Genomic DNA, 25627 nt, shown 5'->3' on the forward strand with positions numbered 1-25627 from the left:
ATCAGTGGGCTCATCTACTTAGAAGACCATTTTTGTTTTGCACGTTCTATTTTTAGTTCAGAAAATAGCTCGTTTCTCACAGCTGTAAGTAGATAAATATGTGGACTGACAGTGATTGACTGACAGATAAAGCAAGCAGTGGTACAATCAGTGACAGCTTCAAATGAACAAACTCACAGGGTGTTTGTGTGTTGTTTTTGTCAGATGCTGAAAAAGACGAAGTATTATGGATGTAGACAGCTGATGTATAATAATGAGACTGCAGTGAGACTGTGAGATGATAGGTTTAATTTTGCAGTTACTGATTTGTCAATTCATTAGCACTGACATGTTTATAATTCAGTGCATTCCAACGTAATAAATCTTACTTGGGAAATCTAAAACTGTTCTGTTGAAGCAGTAGCTGTTTCTCAGTGTCCAGGATCCTTCCTCTGTATGAAGGATCAGCCAGAGTCCGGTTCCTCAGTAGCGAGGCCAGAGTCCTCCCAAGCAACTCTTGAGCACAAAACAGGCTAGCGAGTGTGTGCGATTACACCATAGCAATGGTCATGCCCATATATGTGGTGGTGGTAGCAATCAAAATGGGGGGTACTAACAACAACTTGAACAACTTTTACCCAGTGCCGCCTAATAAGCCATCACATCATCATATTATATATAAAAAAATGATCATATATCATAAAATATAATCATATAATAAAATAATACAATATAATCGTATCCTATGGCACTACTTTTATCCAACCAGCTTTACTTTGATGGCATAAAATAATGATGATAACATATTTACAGTGGAACAGTACATTTAAAAGAGTATTGAGTGCTCGAGGATCTAGCTTCCTCCTGATAATGCCTGATGTATTTATTTTTTTGAAGAGTAGGAAAATTGTGTGCATTAGATTGTGGATAATGCCTGTGAGTGGGTTATACTTAAGTGCATCTTTGGAAATTCTCTGTTTGAAGGACTCAGTCCTTGAAAAGATTTTGAGGATCCTTGACCTTGGAACAGTCCTCTCATGGCAGTTGATGATGTAGTATCCTTTAGAAATGGCCATTAGAGGATCCTTCCTTGGCTTTGAGAAACAGCAAGTGTCACAAAGGCTTTAGTGTACAGAACAGATTCAGTGTTGGGTGTAGTCTAGTGTTAAATTAGCATCTCCACAATTTTCAGATGTTAGCAAGTACATCTGATGGATTGGTTCATCATTTGTTTATGTTTATCTCACTCCACACTACATCATATATCTGTACATATTATTCAGAAATGCAGTCATCTATTATTATCAAATAGACCAAGAGCTACTTGTGCTCGGCATTGTTTCAGTGCATAATTACATTTTTAGGTGGTGCACGCCAGTAACCTGGCATGCCAGATGGATGTGTGAAACACATCCATCTGGTTAACCTTCCATAGACGGTGTTTGGGAAAGAGCAGAGCCTTTGATAAAAAACTCAGAGGGTGATTGGACGAATGTTCTGTCAGAGCAACAAAACACGTGATGTAGCCGCTCCGAGGTGTGCCAGAGCTGCATAACGCGAACCATGGTGACTGTAGACATGTCAGTACACGACTTTTGTTGTTTTGAAAAGAAAACAACTCAATGCTGTTCTTTGTTCTTCTTTTAACAAATAAATGTTGTCAAGTTCTGATAAAACTTAAGCTTTAGCAGCATCCCACTAATGTCTTCTGCCATGATTGCACCAGCCTCGCTGCTTGCATACATCACGACTCTGCTGCACTCGACACCCCTAGATGCTGATTGGTCCTGTCACTTTCTAACCGGGGCACAAACGATTCAGATGGAAGCTTTGCAAAATGGATTTGCCAGTAAGAAACACGGAAACGGGCGAATCCATCTGTATTGCAAGGTTAGCACGCCAGGCTACATGTGTTGGTTTCTATGTAGGTGCAGGGTATCCATTCTACGCAGGTATATATGTTTAAGGTTAGACCGTGCAGTTTATGTGCTTCTGTGTCACTCTTTCAGTGCTATTTGATTTCTTCAATAGCAAACTTCTGCTAGAAACATGCAGTATTGTAGTTGAGCTGTCGGCAAACAGTGATAGTTGTGAAATACAGACTCCCTGCAAGTGAGTCACACCACAAACCTCCGCTTGTCATGTTGTCATTAACTGAGGAGTCTATTTCATCAACCAGAATTCCATTCATCCATCCATCCATGTTCTTCTGTTTTATCCAGGGCCATTTCAGCAGGCTAAGCAAGTCAATCCAGCAATAATTTCCAGCTCTTCATAGGGGATTCCGAGGCATTTCCAGGCGAGATCAGATATATAATACCTCCAGCGAGTCCTCGGTCTACCCTGGGGTCTCCTCTCCGTTGAACGTGCCTAGAAGACCTCCACAGGGAGGTGACCAGGAGGCATCCTAATCAGATGCCCAAACCACCTTGACTGGCCCCTTTCGAGTCAAAGGAGTAACGGCTAAACTGCGAGATAATTCCCGGTTTCTGAGCTCCTCACCCTATCTCTGAGGCTTAGACAGACACCTCAGCTCCCATTTGACCACAAAAGTCCAGAACAGCATCTACAATACTGCCGATGCTGCATCAATACACCTCTCAATCTCATGGTCCATTCTACTGTCACTGATGGGCAAGACCCAGAGATATTTGAACTCCTTCACTTGGAGAAAAGATTCATTCCCCACCCAGAGGAAGTAATCCACTGTTTTTCGGCAGAGAACCATGGCCTTAGATTTAGAGGTGCTGACCCTGATTCCAATCTCTTTAGACTCAGCTACAAACAGAACCACATCATCTGCGAAAAGCAGAGATTAAATTTTGAGGTCACCCGACCAAAAACCTTCCTCTCCCTGGCTGCACCTCGAGATCATGCCAGTGACCAACTAGCACTCCAGATGGTTTATTTATTCTTTTTCTCTAAACAAAGGATTATGATCTAATTAGGGAGAAAAGCTCTTAAAATGTGGCACAGCCAGCCTGATCTGTGTCCCTATGTTTCAAGCAGTGAAACAGCATCTTTCAATACACAATGAATAGGGGTACATTTCCATTGCACGATGTTGTGTGCAATGTGTGATGGTGTTGTGTTTACAGTTATGATGGCACCTGTGCATTTTTTACTGGTATTTTGACTGTACCAGCATGGTGAATGCCCCCAACTTTTTAAATAGAGAGCTTCTCATTAATGGTTATCAGAAAATGCATCTCGTACCCCAAATATAGTAGTCAGATATAAAAGAAAGAGTCTGGTTTTATTACTCATTTACTCCTTAAATCATCCATTTGATTGCAGTAGTTTTTTCCACTGGTGTTGAGGGCTTTTATGTTGTGGCTTTTAGTGTCTGTGTACATGACAACACTGAGTGAACATCAGGGTGTATCAGGTGTGCTTTTTGGCCACAGTACAGGGAAATCATAGAGACAACAACAAAGCAATTAGGAGACAAAGACAAGAGGCAATGAACGTGCTGCTGCAGACACAACATGCTCTGAATTACAACTAAACATTAGCATTGATTTTTGTTCCCTCTGATGAAGACTGCAAGTTGCCAATTTAACTGAAGCAGAACAGATTCAATTGAACATTTTATAGGCAAGGTAAAAGTTTTATTGCATTTGCACATCTTTGGCTAATACGGCAAAGATTTTATTGCCATTTCATCGTTAGTATACAAAAACAATATGCCAGCTTAGATAATAATGCTGAATTATTATTTACCTTGTTGCTGAACAGCTGGAGTTGCTTGGTTGATCTTTGGCTGCTCTACAGTCTTGCTGGGTTGTGATGGGGAAGCTGCAGGTTGCTGCTGTTGTTGCTGTTGAGGCTGTAGCTGCTGAGGGGTTGCAGGGGTCGGACACGTTTCTCTGACCACCAGCGAGGTTGGCTTATCTTTACATTCCTGAACCATTCTGGATGCCTACAATGAGAATTAGGAACAAAAGTTAGCGGGAGACCATTAAGAATCAGTTGAGAGCAGATCAGAGACTGTTAATGTCAGTGACTCAAAAACTGAAATCCATCAGGCTTGGAAAATAGCACACCAGGGGGAAAATATGACACCAAGCATCGCAAACTCTGAAGATTTCTTTTTCTTCATCATGTGTCAGTAGGAATGAATTCAGTGGGAGTTGATGGAACAGCAGGTTTTATTTTGCTGGTTACCACCAAAAAAAGAAAAAACAAGAATGAGAACAACACAAAAAGACAGGATGTATTGTAGGAAAGAAAGTCATGTTCCATTGGAAACAAATGAAGGACAAAAAACTGAGTCAAATCCAATGTGAGATTCTGGATCATTGACAATATTTAACTGTGAGAAGGAGATTTATTCCTCAACTTAAATTATGCTAAAAGTTTACCTAGGAAAATACACTAACGATCTACATTTGAAGAAATTTTTCCAAGCATTTGATGGCTTTAAATGCAGTGAATCATTTGTAACGAGACAGCATGTCTTCAGCTCTGAGAAAAAAATCCAAGCTTAAGGCCAACTAATATAATACTTAGACTGTTAGCAGATCTATTAAGTGTCTGTTGCACTCAACACAAGATACCACTAAGGCTGCTGGGAATTTAATTAGTTTTTCAGCTCAAAAGAAGAGTCAAGGGATCAACAAATTGAAGTTTTGCCTCAAGGGGGCTTGCATTTGTTCAACAAATATAATGGGATGTCATTTAGCAGCGGTTGAGATTTTTCACTAAAAAAAGTATATGTACATGTTCATGTTTGAAACAAGAGAAGACTCAAGGGATCGCCCAAACCAATAACAAATTTAAACTTCAAGAGGGAGTTTAATTTGTGCTGCATATTTTAAGAATCATCCAACAGTTGCTGAGATGCCTCACCCAAGCTTATGAAGGTGATAAGCAGGGTAGCACAAGAGGAAAAGTCCGGGGATCTCCACAGTCAGTGGGATTGGCAGTATTTGCATTTGATAGACAAATCTATGTTTACTGCGGGGCGCTCCTGGTGATAAAAGTACCTGTCCGAGCATGTTTCAGTGTCTAAACTAATCTGAATGTAAACATGGTCTTTAACTTGACAAACAGATTTGACAAAACTCACTGCTCCAAAATTGCTTTTGCACAAGTCCTTCCTAAGGTTTCAACACTCCATTTTGCTGCTGGCAGAAGTCTGTTTTAACAAGGACAAAGAATAATTTCCTCAAAGTTTTATGCAGCTGCCAACCTGTCAAGTTGCAGTTCACATGTGTCATGTTTCCCACAGAATAACAGACAACTGTAATAGGAATGGGGGATGATGAGTGATAAATCTGAATGTTGAAAACATTGGAAAATCAAATCAATCAAGCCTTGAACCCAGTAGTTGAATCCATCCAAGTCACAGGAGCTTGCTTGAGTGGAACAAGTTGAGGTTGTCAAAATTTTGGATGCTTCAATACTTTTTGACACATTTCTAAATAATGTACTTTCAATTATTTCAACAAAAACTGGCACTGTGAAGAGCCAAAGCCCTCAAAAAATGATCTTTTTCATACACAGGTCTCAGGAGAGAAATTAAGTCAGAAAAAATTCAAAACAAACCCTTCACTGTCTCAAACTGCAAAAATATTTTGCCACATTTCATTACAAAATGTGGCTGGATTTTCAATACAGATGTGTGTGATTAGCCAGCTGCATGGTCAAAGTTAGATCCCTCAGTTGTCAGCGACAGAATTACCATTAAATTAACCTAACTATTAATATTTTCAATCACTTCAGGTCCACAATCCCAGTCTAAAGCTCAGTCGAACTGGTAATACAGCTGCCTGCCATTGCTGGACACTGTAGTTCCAGTTAATGGCTACTGCAATGCTGCCGTAACGCTCTTTAACCCAATGTAAACAAGAGTAAACTGGTAGCATTGACAGCATCTTGTAAGATCAGCATGGTATAGCACTACTAGAAAATGAGGATACAACTGAGCTCAGACTGTTACAGGCTATACTCACACTAGATTGTGGAAAAAGTACCTGACTATGATACTCAAGTAAAGTAAAGTTACTTTGGTTAAGAATTACATGCAGTCTGTAAATGTACTAAAGTAAAATTAAAAAGTCATTTATAGCTTATCCAAAGTACTGAGCAGCTACTGTAGATACATAAGGGGATTTCACAGTGAAATATGATCTTTCCTCAATGTGCAATAACAACAAGAGAATATCAATCTCCAACCAGGTTGTTAATCATAAGATGTGACTTAACCTAATGTAAAATGCAACAGCTGTTTCGAGAGGAAATTGAAAAAACAGCAGCCAAATCTTTTCGTACATTAACTGAGGTGTATAAGGAACACTGCATGCTATGTGCACATGTGTTTTAATGGCACAAAAGATTTTGTGAAGGCAGACAGGGATGTCCAAGACAATGAATGTTCTGGGCCCCCTTGCACATCAAAATCATCTGAAAAGATTTAATAAACTGAACAAATCTTGATCAATAACTCAGTTTAAGATTGAGTTCCAAAAAAAAAAAAACAAAACAAAACACGAAAAAGTCTGAAGAAAGAGGCCACAATTGTGGAAAATTGGTTTCATTTTTCATGAGGACAGCTCAGCTCATACTGTATCAAAAATAAATCACAGTCCTTGATCACCCTCCCTGTTCACCTGATTTAGGACGGGGTGAATTTTTCCTTTTTCTTAAGATCAAATCTGTGCTCAAAACACATTTTTGAGTCTGTGAAAGAAGTTAAGAAACTACAGAACTACAGAGGTTCTCAGACAACTGTTTGAAGAAGACCTACTGTACTGCTTTGATCAGTGGAAGACCCTAGATGCAGAGGTGTGTTGATGCAGAAAGGGAGTATATTGAAGGAGAAAGATATTGAAAAAGTTTATCTTCAATGAAATTGTACTGCAGCATTAGTCTAGTTTTTAAATAGCCATACCTTGTATGACCAAAGCAGCAAGTGGCAATATCCAGCCCAGACGTCAATGGTAACCTGCAAGGCTGGCAATGCTGATACTACTGATCTTTGCTGCAATCTGCAAACCAACTTCATGCTGTTTACCCTGTGGTGCTGTGATCCTGTGTTTAAAAAAAAACATGTGATTTTGACTGTTTTTTTGGTTATTTTCTTGACTTTGGACTAGTTTTCTAAAGGTAAATACTGTCTGTGTTTGATTTTATGTTGAATTATTTGCCAAGGAACATCAATAATTTAAAAAGAGAGTGCAAATGATTCTGCTTGAAATTTCTGTTGAGTGAACAAAAAAGTTCCCAACAATGGGTGCCTAGGACTTCTATTTATGTTGCCAGAGTATTGATGGAGTCATGGAAATAAGGGATGCACACAATTAAAGCCAGATCCCTTGGTAATTGGCACCAGAAATATCAGTCAGTTAAACCGATTCATAATATTTTTCCATTACTTGAGACCTCTAATCCCAGTCAAATACACCGTCTTAAACATTACATAGCTGCCTGCCATTTAAAGCAAGTGTAGCTCCAGTTTATGGCTACTGCTTTAGTGCTATTGTTCACTCAGATTTTAATAAGGCACACTGAAAAGATAGCAACAATAGCATTACACAGGAGCAGCGCAGTTTGGCAGTATTTGATTCACAAATGAGGATAAGTTGTATGTAGACTGTGTGACATTATACTTGCTCCCAAACACTTAACTAAAGCACTTTCACTTCAGGACACTGACTTGTGAAAAGAAATCAAAGGCCAGAGGTGCTAGTACAACCAACATTGGTAAATCAACTTTCATTTGTTTACCTATTGATGCTGTTGTTGAATCATAGGGCTGAATTCTAAATGTTTTCTAAGCTTTAGGCTCATTGACTTAACACAACTAAAATTTCAATTCAATCTGATTTCAAAATATTATTCTAGGAACATCCCTAATCAATACTGTTTGATTTAACTTCTAGTATTTGGACGTTTAAAATTCTGGTGAAACCCTGAACAAAATGACAGCAAGAAGGAAGAAGGAAACCATACCCACAGGCACAGCTCCCATCAGCACAGTGGCATTAAAAAGTTGTTTAGTTATTTAAGACCTTGGCGCATGTTCAAGTTCTCACCGTTGGCTGTATTTGCAGGTTGATAGCGGTGAGCTGGACGGGCTGAGCTTTGGCATGGTTGAGGGAGGAGTGGAGTGCGTGGGGGCTGATGGTGGAGTGGAATATGGTGGCCTGCTGGCTGGGCGTGGAGGGCTGGTTTGGAGCGGGTTTGGGCAGCACGGGGACCGGGTGTTGTGATGGTTGAATGGAGGCCGTCTGCAGCAGCTGCCCCGCGGTCCTCTGGGAAGCTTGACCCTGATGGACGACAAACTGCTGCTGCTGTTTGTGCTGCTGGACCAGAGAGTGAGGCTGGATCTGCGTGTATGCTGGAACGAGAACAACAGACACATTTATATTAATAATGTATGAATTCTGCTAACTAACTGCTGTGCTCACCACCAACAGAGACTTTGGCGGTGTCCTAAATTCACCAGTCACTGGCTGCTTGACAGAAAAAGACCTAAAAATACAAAGTTACAAACATTACCTCAGACTAAATATTTTAATTTGCAGGAAGACAAGGAATAGTATTCAAATCATGTATTCTTACATTGTTGACATGCTTTTTGTTTGAATTAAAGCTAAGATTTTGCCTTTTCTTTTAAGTTTAGCATAGCTTTCATGCCTCAGATCCCACATGTATAGAACACCTAATAACAAGAGCTGCTAGTCCCTGTTATCAAGCTTTCTGCCCAAATAGACAATATGCAGCAATTATCTTTAAAAACATTTACATAACAATATGTTTTGGACTAATTTTAATAATTTGAGAACAAAAACTGTGGCTAATGTTGGCAACTATGATTTTTGTGTCCAATACTATCAATTAAGTGAACAACCAGAAAAGGAATAACATCCTGGTAATCCCTTTCTCATATAGTAAACACACTGCCCTTAAATAGTCCCTTTCCAGCCTTTGAACCCCTCAAAGCACTTTCACACTACATGTCACATTCAAACACTAACAGCAGAGGAATGCTATGTAAACGCTGCTGGCTATGCCACTGGGAAAAATTTGAGGTTCAGTGTCTCACACTGTCACTTTGACATCTGGACTGCAGGAGCTGGAGCTCAAACTTCTAACCTTAAACGTGAAAGACAGCCAACTTTATCCCTGAGCCACAGCCGCCCCACATGAACTTGTCATACGTACTGAAAAGATGTCTAGACCTGCCTCTTTGGACGTTGTCTGATGTTGGACTTTAAGACAAGCAGTACTCAGAACATAGACTGCCAAGATACTTTTCAAGTCAAGTTAAGATACAAGTCAAGTCAAAGAGTGAGGGGGGGGGGACTAATCTGTAATAATAACTGTTTTTCTTCATAGCAACAATTCAACATTTACTGTAAAATCTAAATTACCAGTCACCCCACTATATTAGCCACAGTCTCTTTTTGGTGTTTCCCAAAAGAAAAAAAAATGTTGGTTTTCCTCCATGACAATTTCAATTTCATTCAGCAAAGTCCACAATGTGCACTTTCCATGCAGCTGTGTTGCTCTTTTAGCATCCCCCCCATGTATGCATTATGCGCATCTACTAACTATAATGCAGTAGTTGAGCTAATCCTGCAGCGCGTGTTGAGACAGACTAAAAGTCTTGGAGTGATGTTACCCACCTCTGCTTCTCACTTGTTGTCTTGAATTGACTGAAGAGCCTTTTATAAGCATAAATGCCTCAAAATAAATCTTTGCAAAACAGAGCATTACAAAATTCTGACTGAGAAGTCACTAAATATTTTTTGTCAACTAAAATAGAGGCGTAACAATAGCCAAGAGGCCACCTTCAGCCTGGTATGAAAAATGGTGTTAGTCTGTATCACTCATGCCTTCCTTGACCCACACTGCGCGAGGGGACATTTTTAGTAAGTCATCTGTTTAGATCAGGCTAAGAGTTTAGCATAATTAGGGGTGTGTTTGAGTTTGCTAACAGGCAGGTGCATTGTAGCCATTTGTCAGGAGGCTAAAGGTCCCTTCAGCTCTACTTCCAAGTGTGACCAAGTGAGGACCTGTGCATGAGGCGATGGGTTCGCTGAGTAAGACAGTGTAGCGTTTCCTGGTATCCGAGCATGGATATGAAAGTCAGAGCCTTGGGTCCTTGGTCTAACCATACTCCTGTGAGGACTTTACATTAACTAATGGCCAGAGGTACCCGCTGGACTCCTTTGTGACAACTTCTGTTCAGCGCATTTTTGGCAAGACTGTGTGTCTAATGCTGACATGCTTGGTACAGGAACGACAGCTGCACAGGCGCGCTTTTCCAGGCCTGATCCAGCTCACCACATGCATGGTGCCCAGGACCCCAGTGGGCGGGTCCAGAAGTGGGGGGCGACCTTGTGCATCATGAAGGGGGCAGCTGTGATGATACCTGGTGAGTTGGGGCATGGGTGAATACCATGGCCATCAGAAGGCCGGAGCAGTATAGGATTAGGATGACACAGCAAAGTGCTAAACCAAAAATGCTCCCATACCCGACTTGACCTGGCCAGCAGTGTAAAATGCATTTTGAGTAGTCAGACAAAAAGAGCTAGACCAGCTCAAGATGTGTGTAAAAAGGCTGGGGTTTGTAAAGTTCTGTGTCTTAAAAAAGGTCATTCAGAAATGTATGTACAAATTTATAAAGCCTGTTGATACCCGAGTAACATTTACACAAGTTCAAAACTGTCAAACTCAGTGTGCATGTACAGAACTGAAAAATGTAGATGAATTCTTTGAAAGCAGCTTGTTTTGTAGCTTTATAGCTTCACCTGAGAGCCCTTTGTTGACAGGATGTAATATTAAGAGCTTGTTGAAAAGCTGTTGTAGTCCTGGCCCGAGCATTACTCACAAACTGTTTCAAAATGGCCTGTCACCACCTGTCAGAGCTGCTGTGGGTAAAAAGACATCCTGAGCTCATAACCTGCCCCGGAGCCCAAGACACAGCACATCAATCTTGTATTGTGGGAGCGTGTGTGAGTGTTCGGCGGAAGTAGCCTGGGGCTGGTCTAATATTAGAGCTGCCTCAGGAGCGAACATGCAGAGCTGACTGTCCATGACAATTTTTCTTGGAGTGAACGCTGAGTCAGTGGGTCTGAACCCCTCCGCTGCCTCCTTGATCTTTAACAACACTGCCAGGAAACAATAACATCTAATTGACTCATTCTTTTTACTGGAGCCCAAAGTAGGAATGACTTACTCCTGCACCACTGTATTATAAGCTTCTGCTATATGAGCCGTGTGAATATGGAGGTGTTTTTTTGGGGGGTGTTAATAAACCCCGCCTACCTCTATAACTGCAAGCATGGAAAACTGCCAAGTACATCCGCATTTGTCTCAAATCCCCTCTCGCCCCCACCTTCCTCCTCCACCCCCTCTTCTTTTCATGATGTTTTGTGTGGGATAGGCTCCATCTGGTTTCAAAGTTTCCCTGTGAGGCACTAACCACAGTCTGTACCCTGCTGTGGACTATATATACATGTTTCTATCCAGCAGGGTTTGCATGTCATTAGCCTCTTTAATGCTACAGGAGCTGCTCCAAAAGGCTTTCTCTTTCACGTGGTGAGACACAGTGGCACTCACCAGGAGAAAATTTGGTTAGCTTTGGCATACAGGGAGTTCATTTAATATTTACAAGGTTCAGAAGAGGATGGATGTGAGGCTTGGATGGGTGGATGTGGCCGGCGGCATGATAATAGGATAAGATGTGAGGCAGTAAAACTGTTCACGGTTGAGAAGCAATTTTAACAGACACTTCAGGGGATTATAACATCCACCGGTTCAGCAGCTACGCCTCAGGTTGGCAAAAACAATACATTAGTAGATACATAAAACTGAATTTTTAGTGCTATTTTATCAAACCTTTTCTTTAAAACAATTAATTCATGAACTGCAAATGAGTCATCACAGTTTTAGCGAAAACAAATAAAATTATCAACAAAACTTAAATAGAAAATTTAATTTTACTTATTATTTTACAAACAGAATGGAAAAACTAGGCAGGAAGCAGACTGTCTTACTCTGTGGTGATCAGTCCTCATCTTACTTCTTAAATGGAACTAAAAACAGAAAAGGCTGGCGCTAATATCATGACCCTTGTGCTGCATGAGCAGAAGTTTTGATCTAACAACAGCACTAGATATTTAACCTGTATTTAACCAGGTTAGTCCTATTAAGATCCTCTTTTTCAAGGGAGATCTGACAAAGAAAAAAAAAAATAAAGCCCCTTAAACTCATGTACTTCACAATAAACAACTAGATAAAGCACTCACAGAGTGCAGACCTCCGCTATTAGCCCTATCTCCGAATAGTGAGGAATCTTTTAAAAAATTACTGGATCCATCCCCATGTGCCCCCCACCATGGCATTCGCCGATTACTCCCTCCACAGTGGGGTGGAAACATGGTGAGGCAAAGCACTGGCTTTGCTACGGGTGGACTGTCATGGTGGAAGCATTGCCTGCCGGTGCCATCAGATGCACTGACAGTCTCACCCATGGTATCACTGGACAACTGGAAGTCATGGCAGAGGGTGAATATTCCTCTATTCCTCCCAGCATTGCGAGTATTCTCGCTACAATTCGCTTTCTTTCTCTCTGTTACACTCTGACTTGTCTCCTCGACCGGGCGTCAAACTCTATAAACTCCAAAACTTTGAATAGAAACACACCCAAAATGCTGCTGGGATTGAAGTTACTCATGTCCGCCATCTCCTGGTGTAAAGTGGTAACAGCGCAGCCCTCCACCATTAGCCCTATCTCCCAATGGTACAGAATTCTTTAAAAAATTCCTGGATCCAGACGGTGATCCGGATCACTCCCAAAATCTAATCAGTTCTTCCTTATGCCATTTCTGACATTTCCAGAAAATTTCATCAAAATCTGTCCAAAGCTTTTAGAGTTATGTTGCTAACAAACGAACAAAAAAACGAACAAACCCACCTGATCACATAACCTCCTTGGCGGAGGTAATAAGTACCGACAGACAGAAATAAGCTTGGGATCTCTTAAGTTCTTCCTGATGATAACACAAAGCTGTGAACTAATTTTGATAGCAATCCATTTGTTGTTCCTCTAAATAACAACACTACACATCATGGTGGCACTTGAGGAAAAGCATGGAGATTATCCACAGGATTTATCCTCTAAACACCATGGATTTTTGAAAAACTTTCAAGCTTCTGTCAATTGCAAGCTAGATTTCCATTGTCAGTCTTACAGCCGTGCAACTGACATGGTGTAACAACCCCCAGCTCTGGGAGACAGCCGTGACACATGGCTTAAAACTCGGAAAGTTGGCTGGAGGAGGTGGAAAATAATTTCAGGTTTTATCAAGTTACAGTTTCAAAGAAGCGAGAATAACAACCTGTCAATCAATCACAACGAGATGAAGGTCTCCTTTATCAGAGCTAAGTTTGTCATGTGTGGCTGTTGATAGGATAGAGACAGATCAAAAAAATGTAAATGTAGATTCCAGTGTTTGCAAGTCAGTGTTTGGGTCCTTTTATTAATGTTTATACTATGTTACTTAAAATTCACTCAAAAGATGGCTGTTGCTAGCGCTTCAATGGCTCAATGTAATAACCAAATAAATGTATAACTGTTTCTGGACAAACGTTGTCAAAATGTACTTGACATTGGTTCTTTTTAAGCATGGTTTAAAGTGAAACAGTATAAGTCATTCTTCTGATCAATAGTATCAAAAAGTGCCAATGCATAAGAGTGAGCTTCGTCTAATGCTCATTTGAGACCCTGTGCATGTTTGCCGAGTGACGGCTGCCACACATGTCTACTGTGGTCCCCGCTGTCTGAGCTTATATACCAGGCATGTGTGTGCTGCATGCTGTCACCCTGCTGTCACAGCACTGTCTTTTGTTCTAAGTTTTTAATCAATAAATCTCCCTACAAGTGAATTTATTCTGTATATATATACTGTAGCCTGAATGAACCATGAAAAATTTTACATAAAAGCACTCTGTTATAGTGTTTTTGATAAGATAGTGCCAGAGGTACTCAAGGAAAATTAATGTTATAAATGTTGTGACGGTGAAATTGGCATGTTTTGTAAGTATTGTTTTTTTATGAATGTGTGTGTTTTTACTGTGTTTATTCCTTTCATTTGTTCTGTTTCTGTATAACTGCAGGGAACCCCTGGAAAAGAGACTTCAGTCTCAGTGGATCCTAGAGGATAAATAAAATTCTATTGATGTGGAAACAGAAGCACCTGCGACGGCTGAAATTAAGAGAACATTTTTATTAGACCGAGATATTATGGCGTGTGGCCTTCATCTGGAGACACACTGCAAACATATTCTACAGATCAGGACATTTACATCAGCTAAAACAGGGTAAATATGTCCCTTTATTTATCTTTTTCAGTCTGTTTTGTAGCCAAAAAAATAGGCGAGCCTTCTTTTCTCAAGATTCTTTGCACTGTCTTGGGCCGTCTGAGAGCCCTGACTTATCAAATGCAACCCAAAATGAAAATAGGGCTGAGACATGGCTGCCATACACCCAGTCTGGAAGGCCTCTTAATGCACTAATATAGTGGCAAGCTGATTGCACTTGTATTTTTGCTGCTGTGGTTATAAATAAATAAATAAATAAAAGCTATCGATATTTGCAGAGTTTTCTAGTACTGAAGTTTGAAATCCAGTTTCATGATAATCCTTTTCTGGACTAATTGCAATACATTAAGTCCCTTGAGGTTCCTATTGGGCAAGCAGATCATCTTCTCTAATGTCTAAGTTTAAGAAGTACTTTTGTCAGGCTTTCTATAAATCATCACAGCTCACAGTTTAACAAGCAAAAGGAGGGCAGGATCCTACATGTTTGTAAAAGTACTTAAAAAAAAATTCTGCTGATGGCAAACATGCAACTGTGACACTAATAAAGGACAAAGGGAATAGTAAAAATGTTGTTCTACAGCGTCACTGTAGGAACATCTGCAATTTACACTGATGAACAGCAGTAAAATTAAGTTCACACAAGCTTTGTCAACTACTTTAGTTGTAAATATATTTTTAAGAAGGGGAAACTATGAGAAAGTGCCACATAAGGGCAGAGAAAGAGTTATTTACACTTGAACAGTAGCTTCTATAAAAATCTACTTTCATCATAAGGTAGCAGTGAGATTCTCAGCCCTGGTTGAGTGAAGGAGGGGGATTTCTGAATCAGGAGTGCACCGGATACGACCGGCCCTCCTCATGAATCCTGACAACTTTCTCAAGCCCCTAATGAGGAACAGAGAGGAGTCTTGGAAGAAAAAGAAGACGAGGGAATTCATCGAAATGCTATTCCCCCTCAAGGTCTTTGGATTAAGGACTGGAATGACTCAGGCCCTCACGCCCCCACACATGTATAAACACATGCAGTCATACAATCTTTGGAGTTTGGCAGGAGGCCTACAGTCCTCAGAAGTTGTTAAAGAATGTAGACCCCTTCACTATCTGTGTGTTATTGAGCGCAGGCTCGAGATAGATGACAGTATACGTTCCTGATGAGTTTATAGCACAGAGCCCTGGAAAATCCCCGAGTTTCCACATTCAGCCTGACTGCTGCTTTGGCTGACTTTCACAAAACTCATTCTGACTTGTAACAACAGAGTGACAGTGGGCCTAATGGCATCTTTCCTCACTTATATATGACATTTATCAAGATTTTATGACACATGCATTAAAATTAGATCAATTATTCCACTTCATAATCGGTGTAATGGTTCCAGTGTGCCAAACCTCAGCTGTTAACTTCACAGTAAGGCTATATTTTATGTCCCTAAAGGAGCTACTAGCCTCTTAAAAGCCAGTTTTAAACAATCAAGGATAAACAAGTAGGTGAATTATTACCAGGCATAACACTTTGCATCATGGAAGTCCAAGTTTTTTGCATCCTTTTCAAGTGAATTTGGCACCTGATACTTTCATTAGCAGCCATTTGAATACACAAACCTTGTGTAGATCAGCTCTTTAAATCTGTGAGCGTCGTGCTTTTGGGGGTTCCCTGCTGTGGATTTTATAGTGAGGTGCCTGCTCTTTCCTGCCAAGAGGAGGTGATGGCAAATGCTTACTGCAACAAGCCAGACAGTCTAATGTTTGTGTCCAGCCCATTTTCCTTTAAGTGACTCTAAAATGTTTGTAATGTTCACAGAAACTAAAGGTATACATCTAAAATAATCTGCCATCTGTCTTGGAAAGGAGATGAAAACAAATGACAAAAAAACAGCACACACAATTGATCACTTCCCTTTCTTTCTATGTTGTTAGTACTATTTTTTATTTCATTTTCCCCCTTTGCCTTGCCTTGAACTTCAAATAACTGATGTAGCTTGGGATGAAATGCTTACTTGCCTGCACTCCAGGAAGAGTTGTTAAAACCTTTCTAGGGCTCACGGGGATCCAAGTAAATAAAATCTAATCAAATACAGTACATGTTCATCTGATAATAAAATTTCAATAATCAAATTGTGGTTACTGGTACTTCCCAGAGGCTCTTTTTAACAACTCAGCCTTTTTAACCTCTTCATTCCATGTTTTCTTAAAATAACCTTTTTTTATTTCCAAGTTTTATAGCTTCAAGTCCTCTCAGACATATTAATTCTAAGCACAGTGCATTAAAATTAAAGAAATATGACTTAAGAAGTGAAATTTTAGAGAACCTTTTCATTATTAAGAGTATTTATGTGGGTAATACTGGTTTCATTTTGCATGAAGCCGGTATGTTTGAGCCCAGCACAAGCCATTAAAGATGGGAGGAAAAAAGTAATGTGTCAGAGCTGGCAAGTGCTGCCTCTAAATGCATTTCTTAATATAAGAGTTATAGTTACCTTATAAAGATTAGAATTTAGGGGGAGGGGTAATGTTCTGCACTTTAAAGACAAACAAAAAAGTATTTTTTTATTTCAATAGCGAATCAACATCAATCACATTTTTTAATAACGTGTTTACAATTCAACTATTTTGCATTTCAAAAAATGTTTTAAGTCCATACCGATAATGTGAAGCAACTCTTTCTGCAGCCATGATTTGTAAATCAAAACAATGTAAAAAGATTAACTAATGATTTAGTTTTTTAGGTTTATATTTCAGTAAATACTGAACTGTTACAACAGTGTGGTATAAACCTTGACTCAAAGGTGGAAGACAACTTTAAAAGGCTTTTCTGCCAAATCTAGTTTTTATCACTGAGAAAGTATGCAGGAGTGCATGTACAAAATGACCCACTGAAGTCCACTGATCCCCGGATAATGTCACAGTATTTGCACTTTTCAGGAGTTCATGTTGTGTTGCTTTCCCCGTGATTAACCCAGTAAAGAAAATAAAAATTTTATGCTTCCTTTAAATATGGAAAAATAAACCTGTGCACTCTTAAAGATCCTCTTTTTTAGATTCCAACAAATATGTTTGTATAATTTACACAAAGCTCTAGTAAACTTCAAACAGTATTTCATATTCAAAGATCAAAAATACTTTAAAATGCATAAAACTTAATATTATTCAAAGTGAACTTATTAAAACTTTGTGCTGGCTTCACACAGAAACAGGTAGGAGCAATAAATTTAATGCTTTCAAAGTTAAAATATGAATCAGCAGCAACAACTGCACACAACTAACAGCACCACAGGGCTACTGCAGCAAACTTACTATTTAAAATGACAATGCAACACTGAAATTAAGTAAATATGTAGAAATATCCAAAAAAAAAAAATAAAAAAAACTCTTCAAATTATTTAAAGAAAATAACTTAGCTAAATAGGATAACAGGATATATCTAGGCACTATTCCTCCAGGAAGCAACAGATGTAAAGTTTTCAAACTGAAAACTGACATAAAAGTGCAAGCTGCTACTAAAAACACTACATTTCCTGAAGTGGGCATTCGCAGTAAAAGCACTTGAGCAAAATAACAACTGCACACTTATAAAGGATTTGTCAGAAGTACTGCATTCATCATTGATTTAACTTAGCTTTAGCAGCTGCTACCATGTTTACAGTAAGCCTCACTGCCACTCTTTAATGCCACAGCACGCTTCTTTAAATCATCATGGACTTATTGGACATCATGGACAAGGGAGTTATGAGTCAAAACACACCTATAAACAGTTGTTTATGCCATTGCAATCTGAGTTGCTGCAGCTTGTATTAAAGCCGCAGACAGGTTGACAGAGTATGCTTGCTTTGTGTTGCATTATTACAGACATTTAAGTTAGAGAGGAGAGGAAACACCTTTTTCCCTATTCCCTAGTGCTTAACATTAATGACACGGACTTAAAAAGGGGATGTTTGGGTGTTATCTGAGTGAAATATGACGATAACTGGACTTAGACTCAGTTGTTGTCTGTCACAAAGTACACTGCTAAGCTAGCACCAGCATCGCGTGTCTAATCACGGCCCAGAGAAAACATCAGGATTTGGATTGTTAACATGGATCAGTGCTGTCCGTCTGATACCAGGTAAAAAAATAACGTAAATATCGGATAATACTGATAATGGATTGGATCTGGCCCGTCTCCAATATTAACGCTCAATTTATTTTTAGAATAAACTATAATATTATATTGGAGCTATAAAATTCTGCCCCTGGACATGATGGTATTACTGCATCCCTCATTAAAGAGGTAAAAGAATCGATTGTGAAACCATCATTGCATATTTTTTGACATGTCTATGAAAACTGATATTGTACTGGCTGATCTCAAACTGGCAAAAGTTATTCCACTTGCATGTTTCACAAATTACCATCCAATTTCAGTTCTTCCTACTTTTTTAAAATAATCTTACAAAAACTAGTGCATAAATGCATCCTTGGACATTTGAATACGAAATATATTCTGTATGAACACCAGTATGGATTCAGGAAGAATAAATCCAGACTGCACTGGAAAACAGAGAGTTTGCATGGTTTTTTTTTTTTTTTTTTTTGGATCTCTCAAAAGTATTTGGTACTGTTAATCATGAACTAGATAAGCTAAGGTGATATAAAAAGGTTTTTAAAAACTAACATGTACCAGTTAAATCTCTGGTTTCCTGTTGCTAACTTGCTGGCTAAAATCATCAGGCGCTTAACTTCCAAAGAAGTTGTTTTAAAATGAGCGGTTTAACACATGACAGCAGCATGTCAGTACAAAAAGCTGATTTCCAACTAAACGTCAGAGACAAAGTGTACAACGACCCATGCACAACCAAGTTAAACCCTCACTTTTAACCTGATCTGAATCTCAACAGGCATCCATACAGCCTCTCCTTCGCCTCATTCACACTGTATTAACTCCACAGCATCTCATGTGCACACCTGTCCCTAATGGCCTGCTGCTATGGCAACCAATGTTAATTTTTTTTTTTCAGACAGCAAGCAGCCAGATTTTCAGCTTCCATCCTCCCTTTCATTTTATGTGAATCCATTACTGCAACAAAGAAAGACACAGTTGTGCACTGACACGCTCAGATAATCCCTACGCCCCCCTCTCTCTTTACTCGACACACCAACACACGAGCCCCAAAATACGCACACACATCTACAACAACACAATATACTGCAGCGTATATACAGTGTATTCAAGAATCCTGCCTACACATATTTTTGGCTCTTTCTAAAAATAAACCTTTCACACAATATGACGTCTTAACAGGGAAATGATATAATGCATCTTAAGGGGTTTGTCCTGCAAACAAACTGGACTTAATTTGATCTAATCAGCTTGTTCTGCTGGCATCTTCACAACCATTCACGCTATAAAAAAGGAAAAAGAAACAGCTGCTGACTTTCAATTACACAATAAGTGGTTTAGAAGGACTCTTGCGTGGCAGTGTGCCTTTCACAGTCTCTAATTCACAAAGCAGCTCGAGTGTTCCAGACACAGCTCAACACGCTGTCTGTAACACGGCTGGTTTCACCCCTTTACTGACTGAATGGGTTTGTGATGCAGGCCCTGACATGCCACACTCACACAAAGCTATTAGGAGGGCGACGTGTAAAAACGCTTTCTCATCTTATCTCACTATAAACACGAGATCACATTTCTATTCTACATGTGACAGCTGCCTGAAGCCCTAAGTCTATTTAAAGGATTAAAACTGACATCTTTTACAACAAAATAAGCAAGCAGACCATCTGAAAGTGCAATTCTTCTGTCTGCAACTGTGAAAATAAACTTCCTGTAATGTATTTTATGGCAGTGTTTGTACAGAAATAACACCAGGACTTTAAACAGCCAACTGTTTACATTGAACATTCATGACATTTGCACTATTACTGTCAGATGTAGACTGAGAGCCTGTACCTGTGTTTGCAGCACAGAACAAGAGAGTGAAAATCAGGCATACAGCTCCCAACAAAAGGACAGGATGAAATCAGTAGATGTTACACTGAGGCTAATTTTAAGCTACATGACATTAAAATGCACACAGAGTCAATTAGAAGATGCTGACGATTACCATATACACTAATGGGCACTATCACCATTTGGTTAAGTAAGTACATTTGAATAAAGGCATATAAAAAAGGACAGCTGAGGAAGACAGAGGTCTATATTTTGATATTATGATGGTGATTGAGAAATAGTAAGGGAGTCATTAGAGCTCAAAATTTAGGAGCCCTGCTGCAGTTACTGACATTTAGTTAGGTAGATCTTGCAATTATTTAAATAAGGGACTTTCTCGTTGCACTGCAGGGAATATATGGGTTCACCAAAGTCATAAAACATGAAGTTTAATAATATACAGGTCCATAAAACAAATGGTAAGTTCCAACTATTTAAGAGTGCATAAATAGTTTCAGTCATTTATAAAGCAAAATGTCAAGCACTTCTGCAGATGCAAAAATGTCTATAAACTTCTAGAGGAGGTGCAAGGGTTGAGATATTTTTATTTAAGGTAAACTTTTAGGCACTCTTGGCTTTATTTTAATTGAAGCTTTCAATACTTACTTTGGCCCTGCGTGTACAATAGAGACTTACAAGAACTTGGCACAGTAGACAAATTCTGTAACTGCTCACAGCACTTGTGCAGCATTACCATGAGTGCAAGGTTTTCTGAGGCCTTGTCAAATGTTATAGAAATCCTGAATTAATTGCACGTTCTAGTTGTATCTATACATTTCATAAAAATGGCAAAGAGTGCATTTTTAGCTTCCTGGGGTTGGAACTAATGGTTTTTCTCCATTAATGGTGCTGTTTTTGCTGGCAGCAATCGTGACTTTAGTTTCAGAGTGCTTCTCATCAGCGCTTACTATTGTTAGATTAAAAAAGTCAACCTCCATCTTCCCCTCTAGTGTTCATTAGGACTGTTTTAAAAGCTCCATATGCTTATTATTTACTGTCATTCCAGGAAGTATATCCAAGGAAATGGCAAACTATGCAAAGGAGACCTGTTTTGGCATAAGCAGCAGCTCTAGACCTTCAGACTGCACCCTTAAAAACTGAAGTTGGTCAAGTTATTGTCTCCCCTGCTGTAGTTTAGAAATCAGATATCAGATGTAGCATTTCTTCTTCATGTTGATTGGTCTTCCTCATTGGTTTTGTATTGAAAGCTAGCGCCACCACCAGCACAAAAACAACATTAATGGACAGTGTTTTTTTCTTTAATCTGCACAAGACTGTTCTCTTTATTATCAGATAAAAAAAACATGAAAATCTCACCATTTTAGAAGCAGGATGTGTGAAAGCTGATTAATTGACAAGATAATTCAGCTACATACACATATTTCTCAATGACATTGATCTGATGGCATGGAACAAAGAGAAAATGCTTGTGTGACGGAGTTTAATTCTCCTAATTCTTTTGATCATCACTAATTTTAGCCCTACCAGGATCAGATTCATGGGTAGGTAAACACTTAGACTTGAGAAACATTATAGACTTTGGTGTTACACATTTTACATACCTGGAGCGATCAGGGGCTGAGCGCTGACAGCTGTGACATTACGGCTCATGTTTATAGCTCGGACTTCTGTGACCGCTGCTGCACTGTCTCCCTTCTTCCCTCCTTCAGATGACGTGTCAGAGGAGCTGGTCTTCCCTCCTGCTGTGGCCTGTGTGCTTTGGCTCGGGTTCTTGACCAGTGACGCCGGCTGGATGGGCACAGGGCTCTGCTTCAGACTCAGAGCCTGCAGGGTCTGAGTCTGAGAGGAGGCAGTGGTTGCCCCCTGCTGGCCACGGATGGCCAGATTCTGGACCTGATTCTTAGAAAAGACAGAAAAACATGGATTGATATATAAAAAGGATGTACTTAATTCATTATCATACCCCTTTCCTTTCACAATCAATCAGCAAAGCATCTTAAGTTTATGCTGTATATATTGTCTTAGAAAATGTGATACTATTTAACATCTAGTCAGAACGTAAGTGTCAGTAACAACTTTTCTGTGCTTCAAATTGTTAGGTCTGTCTCTGGTTTTTGTGAAATTGTACTTGATCAAGTCCAGGATGGGAAAGGGAAACTTTCATGAACATTAAAGCTCTAAAGTTCTTCTTGAACTCCAATGAAAGAAAAGCCTCCAGTCTCATCCTCTGTCTGATACTTGAATTTTTGTAGTCAAGTGTAATGCTACACCTACTGATTACTATTTCACATCCTTGAAAAGTAATGGAAATAGTCAAAATCTATTAGTATACTTTTATGCATGGTCGTTTTTGACTGGCATCTGCTTGTTCCTGGAGTTCAGAAAATACCCAGAAATGTACTTTTTAAAAGAGGCTTGAAATCTGCACTCTTTAGTCACAGATAGCTTTTACATTTTAATTGATCTAATACATGTCAAAGAAAATAAGGAAAAAAAATTAAAAGCCAGTTTAACTTAAAAAAAACAAAAACAAAACTGTGTCATCTTAAAGTGAGCTCACCTGTGAGGAAGCCTGTGTGGAGCTCTCTGACTGGACTGCGGTCACTGTGGCTGTTGGAGTGAAAATGAGCTGTGGGGATAAAGGAACAGCCCGACCCAGGCTCCTCGCCACCTGCACCAGATTACTCTGCTGGGCCTGAAAGAGCAAAAACACACAACATGGCAAGGGTGAACTTGATCAGACAGAGGGTTTGAATTTTCTTAAAATTACCTTTAAAGACGTAGGGTTGCATCAAATTGAATTGTTGTAGTTTTTCAATTTGCCGATATGATATACATGTTACTCATACAAAAACATAGTTCAGTCCTTTAAAAGTTTAAGGATGGTCAAAGAAACAAACTTCAGTCCTTAGAACCTACTTTAAAGTTTAAGGAATATAGATAAACAAAGAAAAGACTTCAGCTGGTGTAGGTCTATTACCCCTGCCTAAAACACCACAATGTTATTCATACTACTATCTAGCCGATACTTACAGCCAAAATAGGCAAATTTAGAGCCAGTGTGTCAGTTGTAAATATCAGCAAAAATATCCATACCTGATGATATAGAAAATTATTTTTTCAAGCTTATGTCTGTTGATACAGATAACATGCTGATAATATTGTCCATCCCTATAAAGGCAGAAATTAAATAATAATAAAAAGCTAAAAACTCGTGTATTCACTCCAGCCTCTTACAGGCTAAGATTGCCCTGATACAGGTTCTTCATTTACTTTATTTAAGTGCTGCACTTGTTTAAAAATGACATATTCTATTTTAGATGTGTGTACTATGTACTCTGATTAAACTGTAACATTGTTCTTTGTTGTCATAAATGCTAAATCTCCTTTTAAAGTTTCTTTTTAGTCCTGTATAAGGCACTTTAAATGACCTTACTGCTGAAACGTGCCATACAAAAAATATGCTTTGCCTTGAAATTACTTTACCAGCTAAAATCTTACATGATATGTTTCATTAAAAATACATCCTCCTACTTTCAGTTGGGTAGATCTAAGTTTTACATATTATATTATTCTTTCTGTTTTTACCTTTTTTTTGGTTTAAATCTCATGATAACCTGACAGCCCTGATAGTCTACTTCTCATATCCACTGCATGGGATGTATTTCACATCTGAGAAACAGCCCGTAGTCTGTGTTCAGAAAGGGCAGAACATTTTTTTTTTAAATCTCAGAGGATGAATGGATGAGCATTCTGTCTGTCACAATTATTACCATCCAATAAAAGCAAGAAAGCATATGACGCAGTAGGCGTGTGCAGCCCCAGGGAGTAAACTACATAAGTGGAGCTCAAGCCAGTTGGTGAATCAAACCCTTACTGAAGCTGGTCAAGAGAAGAGAAAAAAACATTTTTTTCAACCATGAGAGCTTTCAGTGTGGTTCTTTGTTCTTTTAAAAAAGAAATGTTCAGTTCTGAGAAAAGTGCTACTATAGATACTAGGGCTGGGTACTGTGAGCAGTTGATCAGAGTTTACATTAAATCGCAACATCTCCTCCTGCAACTTTCAAATCGTAGACAGTGCATTATTTCTTTGACCTGAAAAGTGTTTCAAAACCAGTTTAATACATTTTTGCAGCAGATATACAAACATTCAACAATCCATTTTTTTGTAGAATAGTTTGCAAATTTTCCACTTGTCTTATTTTTGTTAATGTTTGTCTTTTCAGAAATGAGAAAGAAATATAACCATAATTCCCTTCAACACAACAATTCATAATAAATTTGCATCAAGTCAAAATAATTGCCATTCGATATTTTTTCAAAATTGTTGAGCCTACATACAGTTGAATCTTCCGAATATTGTGTTATAATTAGAGCTGTCAAGATTAATTGAGTTATTTGTAATTAATCAAGATCCACAATCAGTGTACTAATTTTTTAATTGCATGCTTTATTGTCCCTTTCGATGCACTTTGGTTAAGGTACGTCAGTATCTCCCTGCAGCCACAGTGAAGTTAAGCGCTCCTTAATGTCTCATTTTACTTTAAAAACTCACAGACAGGTCAGTGGACAGGTTAGAAGTCATCTGAAACATTTCAATGTTCTCTTTTTTCATTTAAAAAGTTCCTGTTTTTTGGCCTAGTGGTATAAGGTGCTACCCGTGTATGCGGGCGGCTCGGGTTTGAATCTGGCCTTTGGCCTTTTCTCGCATGTCTCTCCCCACTCTCTCCCATTTCTATCTACTTTCTTCCTCTATCAAATAAAGGCATGAAAAGCCCAAAAATAAATCTTAAAAAAACAAAAAACAAACAAAAAAAAAAAAACAAGGTTCCTTTCTCTACAGTTAGGTTTATGTTATAATCTTTGATATACCTCTAAAAGCAATTCTGAATTCAACAGAAAGTCAATTAACCTTAGTTTAAGACAGTGAACACAAAAACGGCTTAAAATGCAAAACAGTGTAATTTAAATATGCAATAAAAAGGTTGCGATTACTTGCAATTAATTACAGAAATTCTGAGATTATTCACAATTAAACATTTTAATCTTTTGTATAGTATCTAACACAGAATGACTAAATGCTTGTTTGTTGATACAAGCACAAGATGAGGAACTCAGAAAATAATCACACATTAAATTGCAATTGCAATATTTAGGGAGAAAATAAATCAATGAGATTTTTTTCCCCAAATTGTTCAGACCTAATAGCTACATCTGAGCTAAGAGCAACTCAGGTTGCCATTCTTCTCCAGTATGCCGTAAAACTAAACTGCACCCAAAACTAATGCATCATTCTGAGAAAATGATTCTGATTGGTCCATTCAGTCCCAGAGCTGGCAAAAACATTTCAGACTGAAGCTTTGTCAAATGGACCTGATGACAGAC

General features: G+C 38.9%; 1 protein-coding gene across 2 annotated transcripts in view; it reads right to left on the reverse strand.

The window, feature by feature from the left end:
• Positions 1 to 25627, reverse strand: part of phc2b (polyhomeotic homolog 2b (Drosophila)) — a 74081-nt gene that overhangs the window by 22451 nt on the left and 26003 nt on the right. For both annotated transcript variants that reach the window (XM_041781434.1, XM_041781428.1), the window contains exons 6-9: positions 22803 to 22937; positions 21844 to 22141; positions 8019 to 8323; positions 3703 to 3901 (exon numbers count right to left, since the gene is read on the reverse strand). In XM_041781434.1, the coding sequence (XP_041637368.1) occupies positions 3703 to 3901; positions 8019 to 8323; positions 21844 to 22141; positions 22803 to 22937 (937 nt within the window). The remainder of the gene's footprint in view (positions 1 to 3702; positions 3902 to 8018; positions 8324 to 21843; positions 22142 to 22802; positions 22938 to 25627) is intronic.

The sequence above is a fragment of the Cheilinus undulatus genome, linkage group 3 (genome assembly GCF_018320785.1).
Source record: "Cheilinus undulatus linkage group 3, ASM1832078v1, whole genome shotgun sequence".
Taxonomy (NCBI): Eukaryota; Metazoa; Chordata; class Actinopteri; order Labriformes; family Labridae; genus Cheilinus; species Cheilinus undulatus.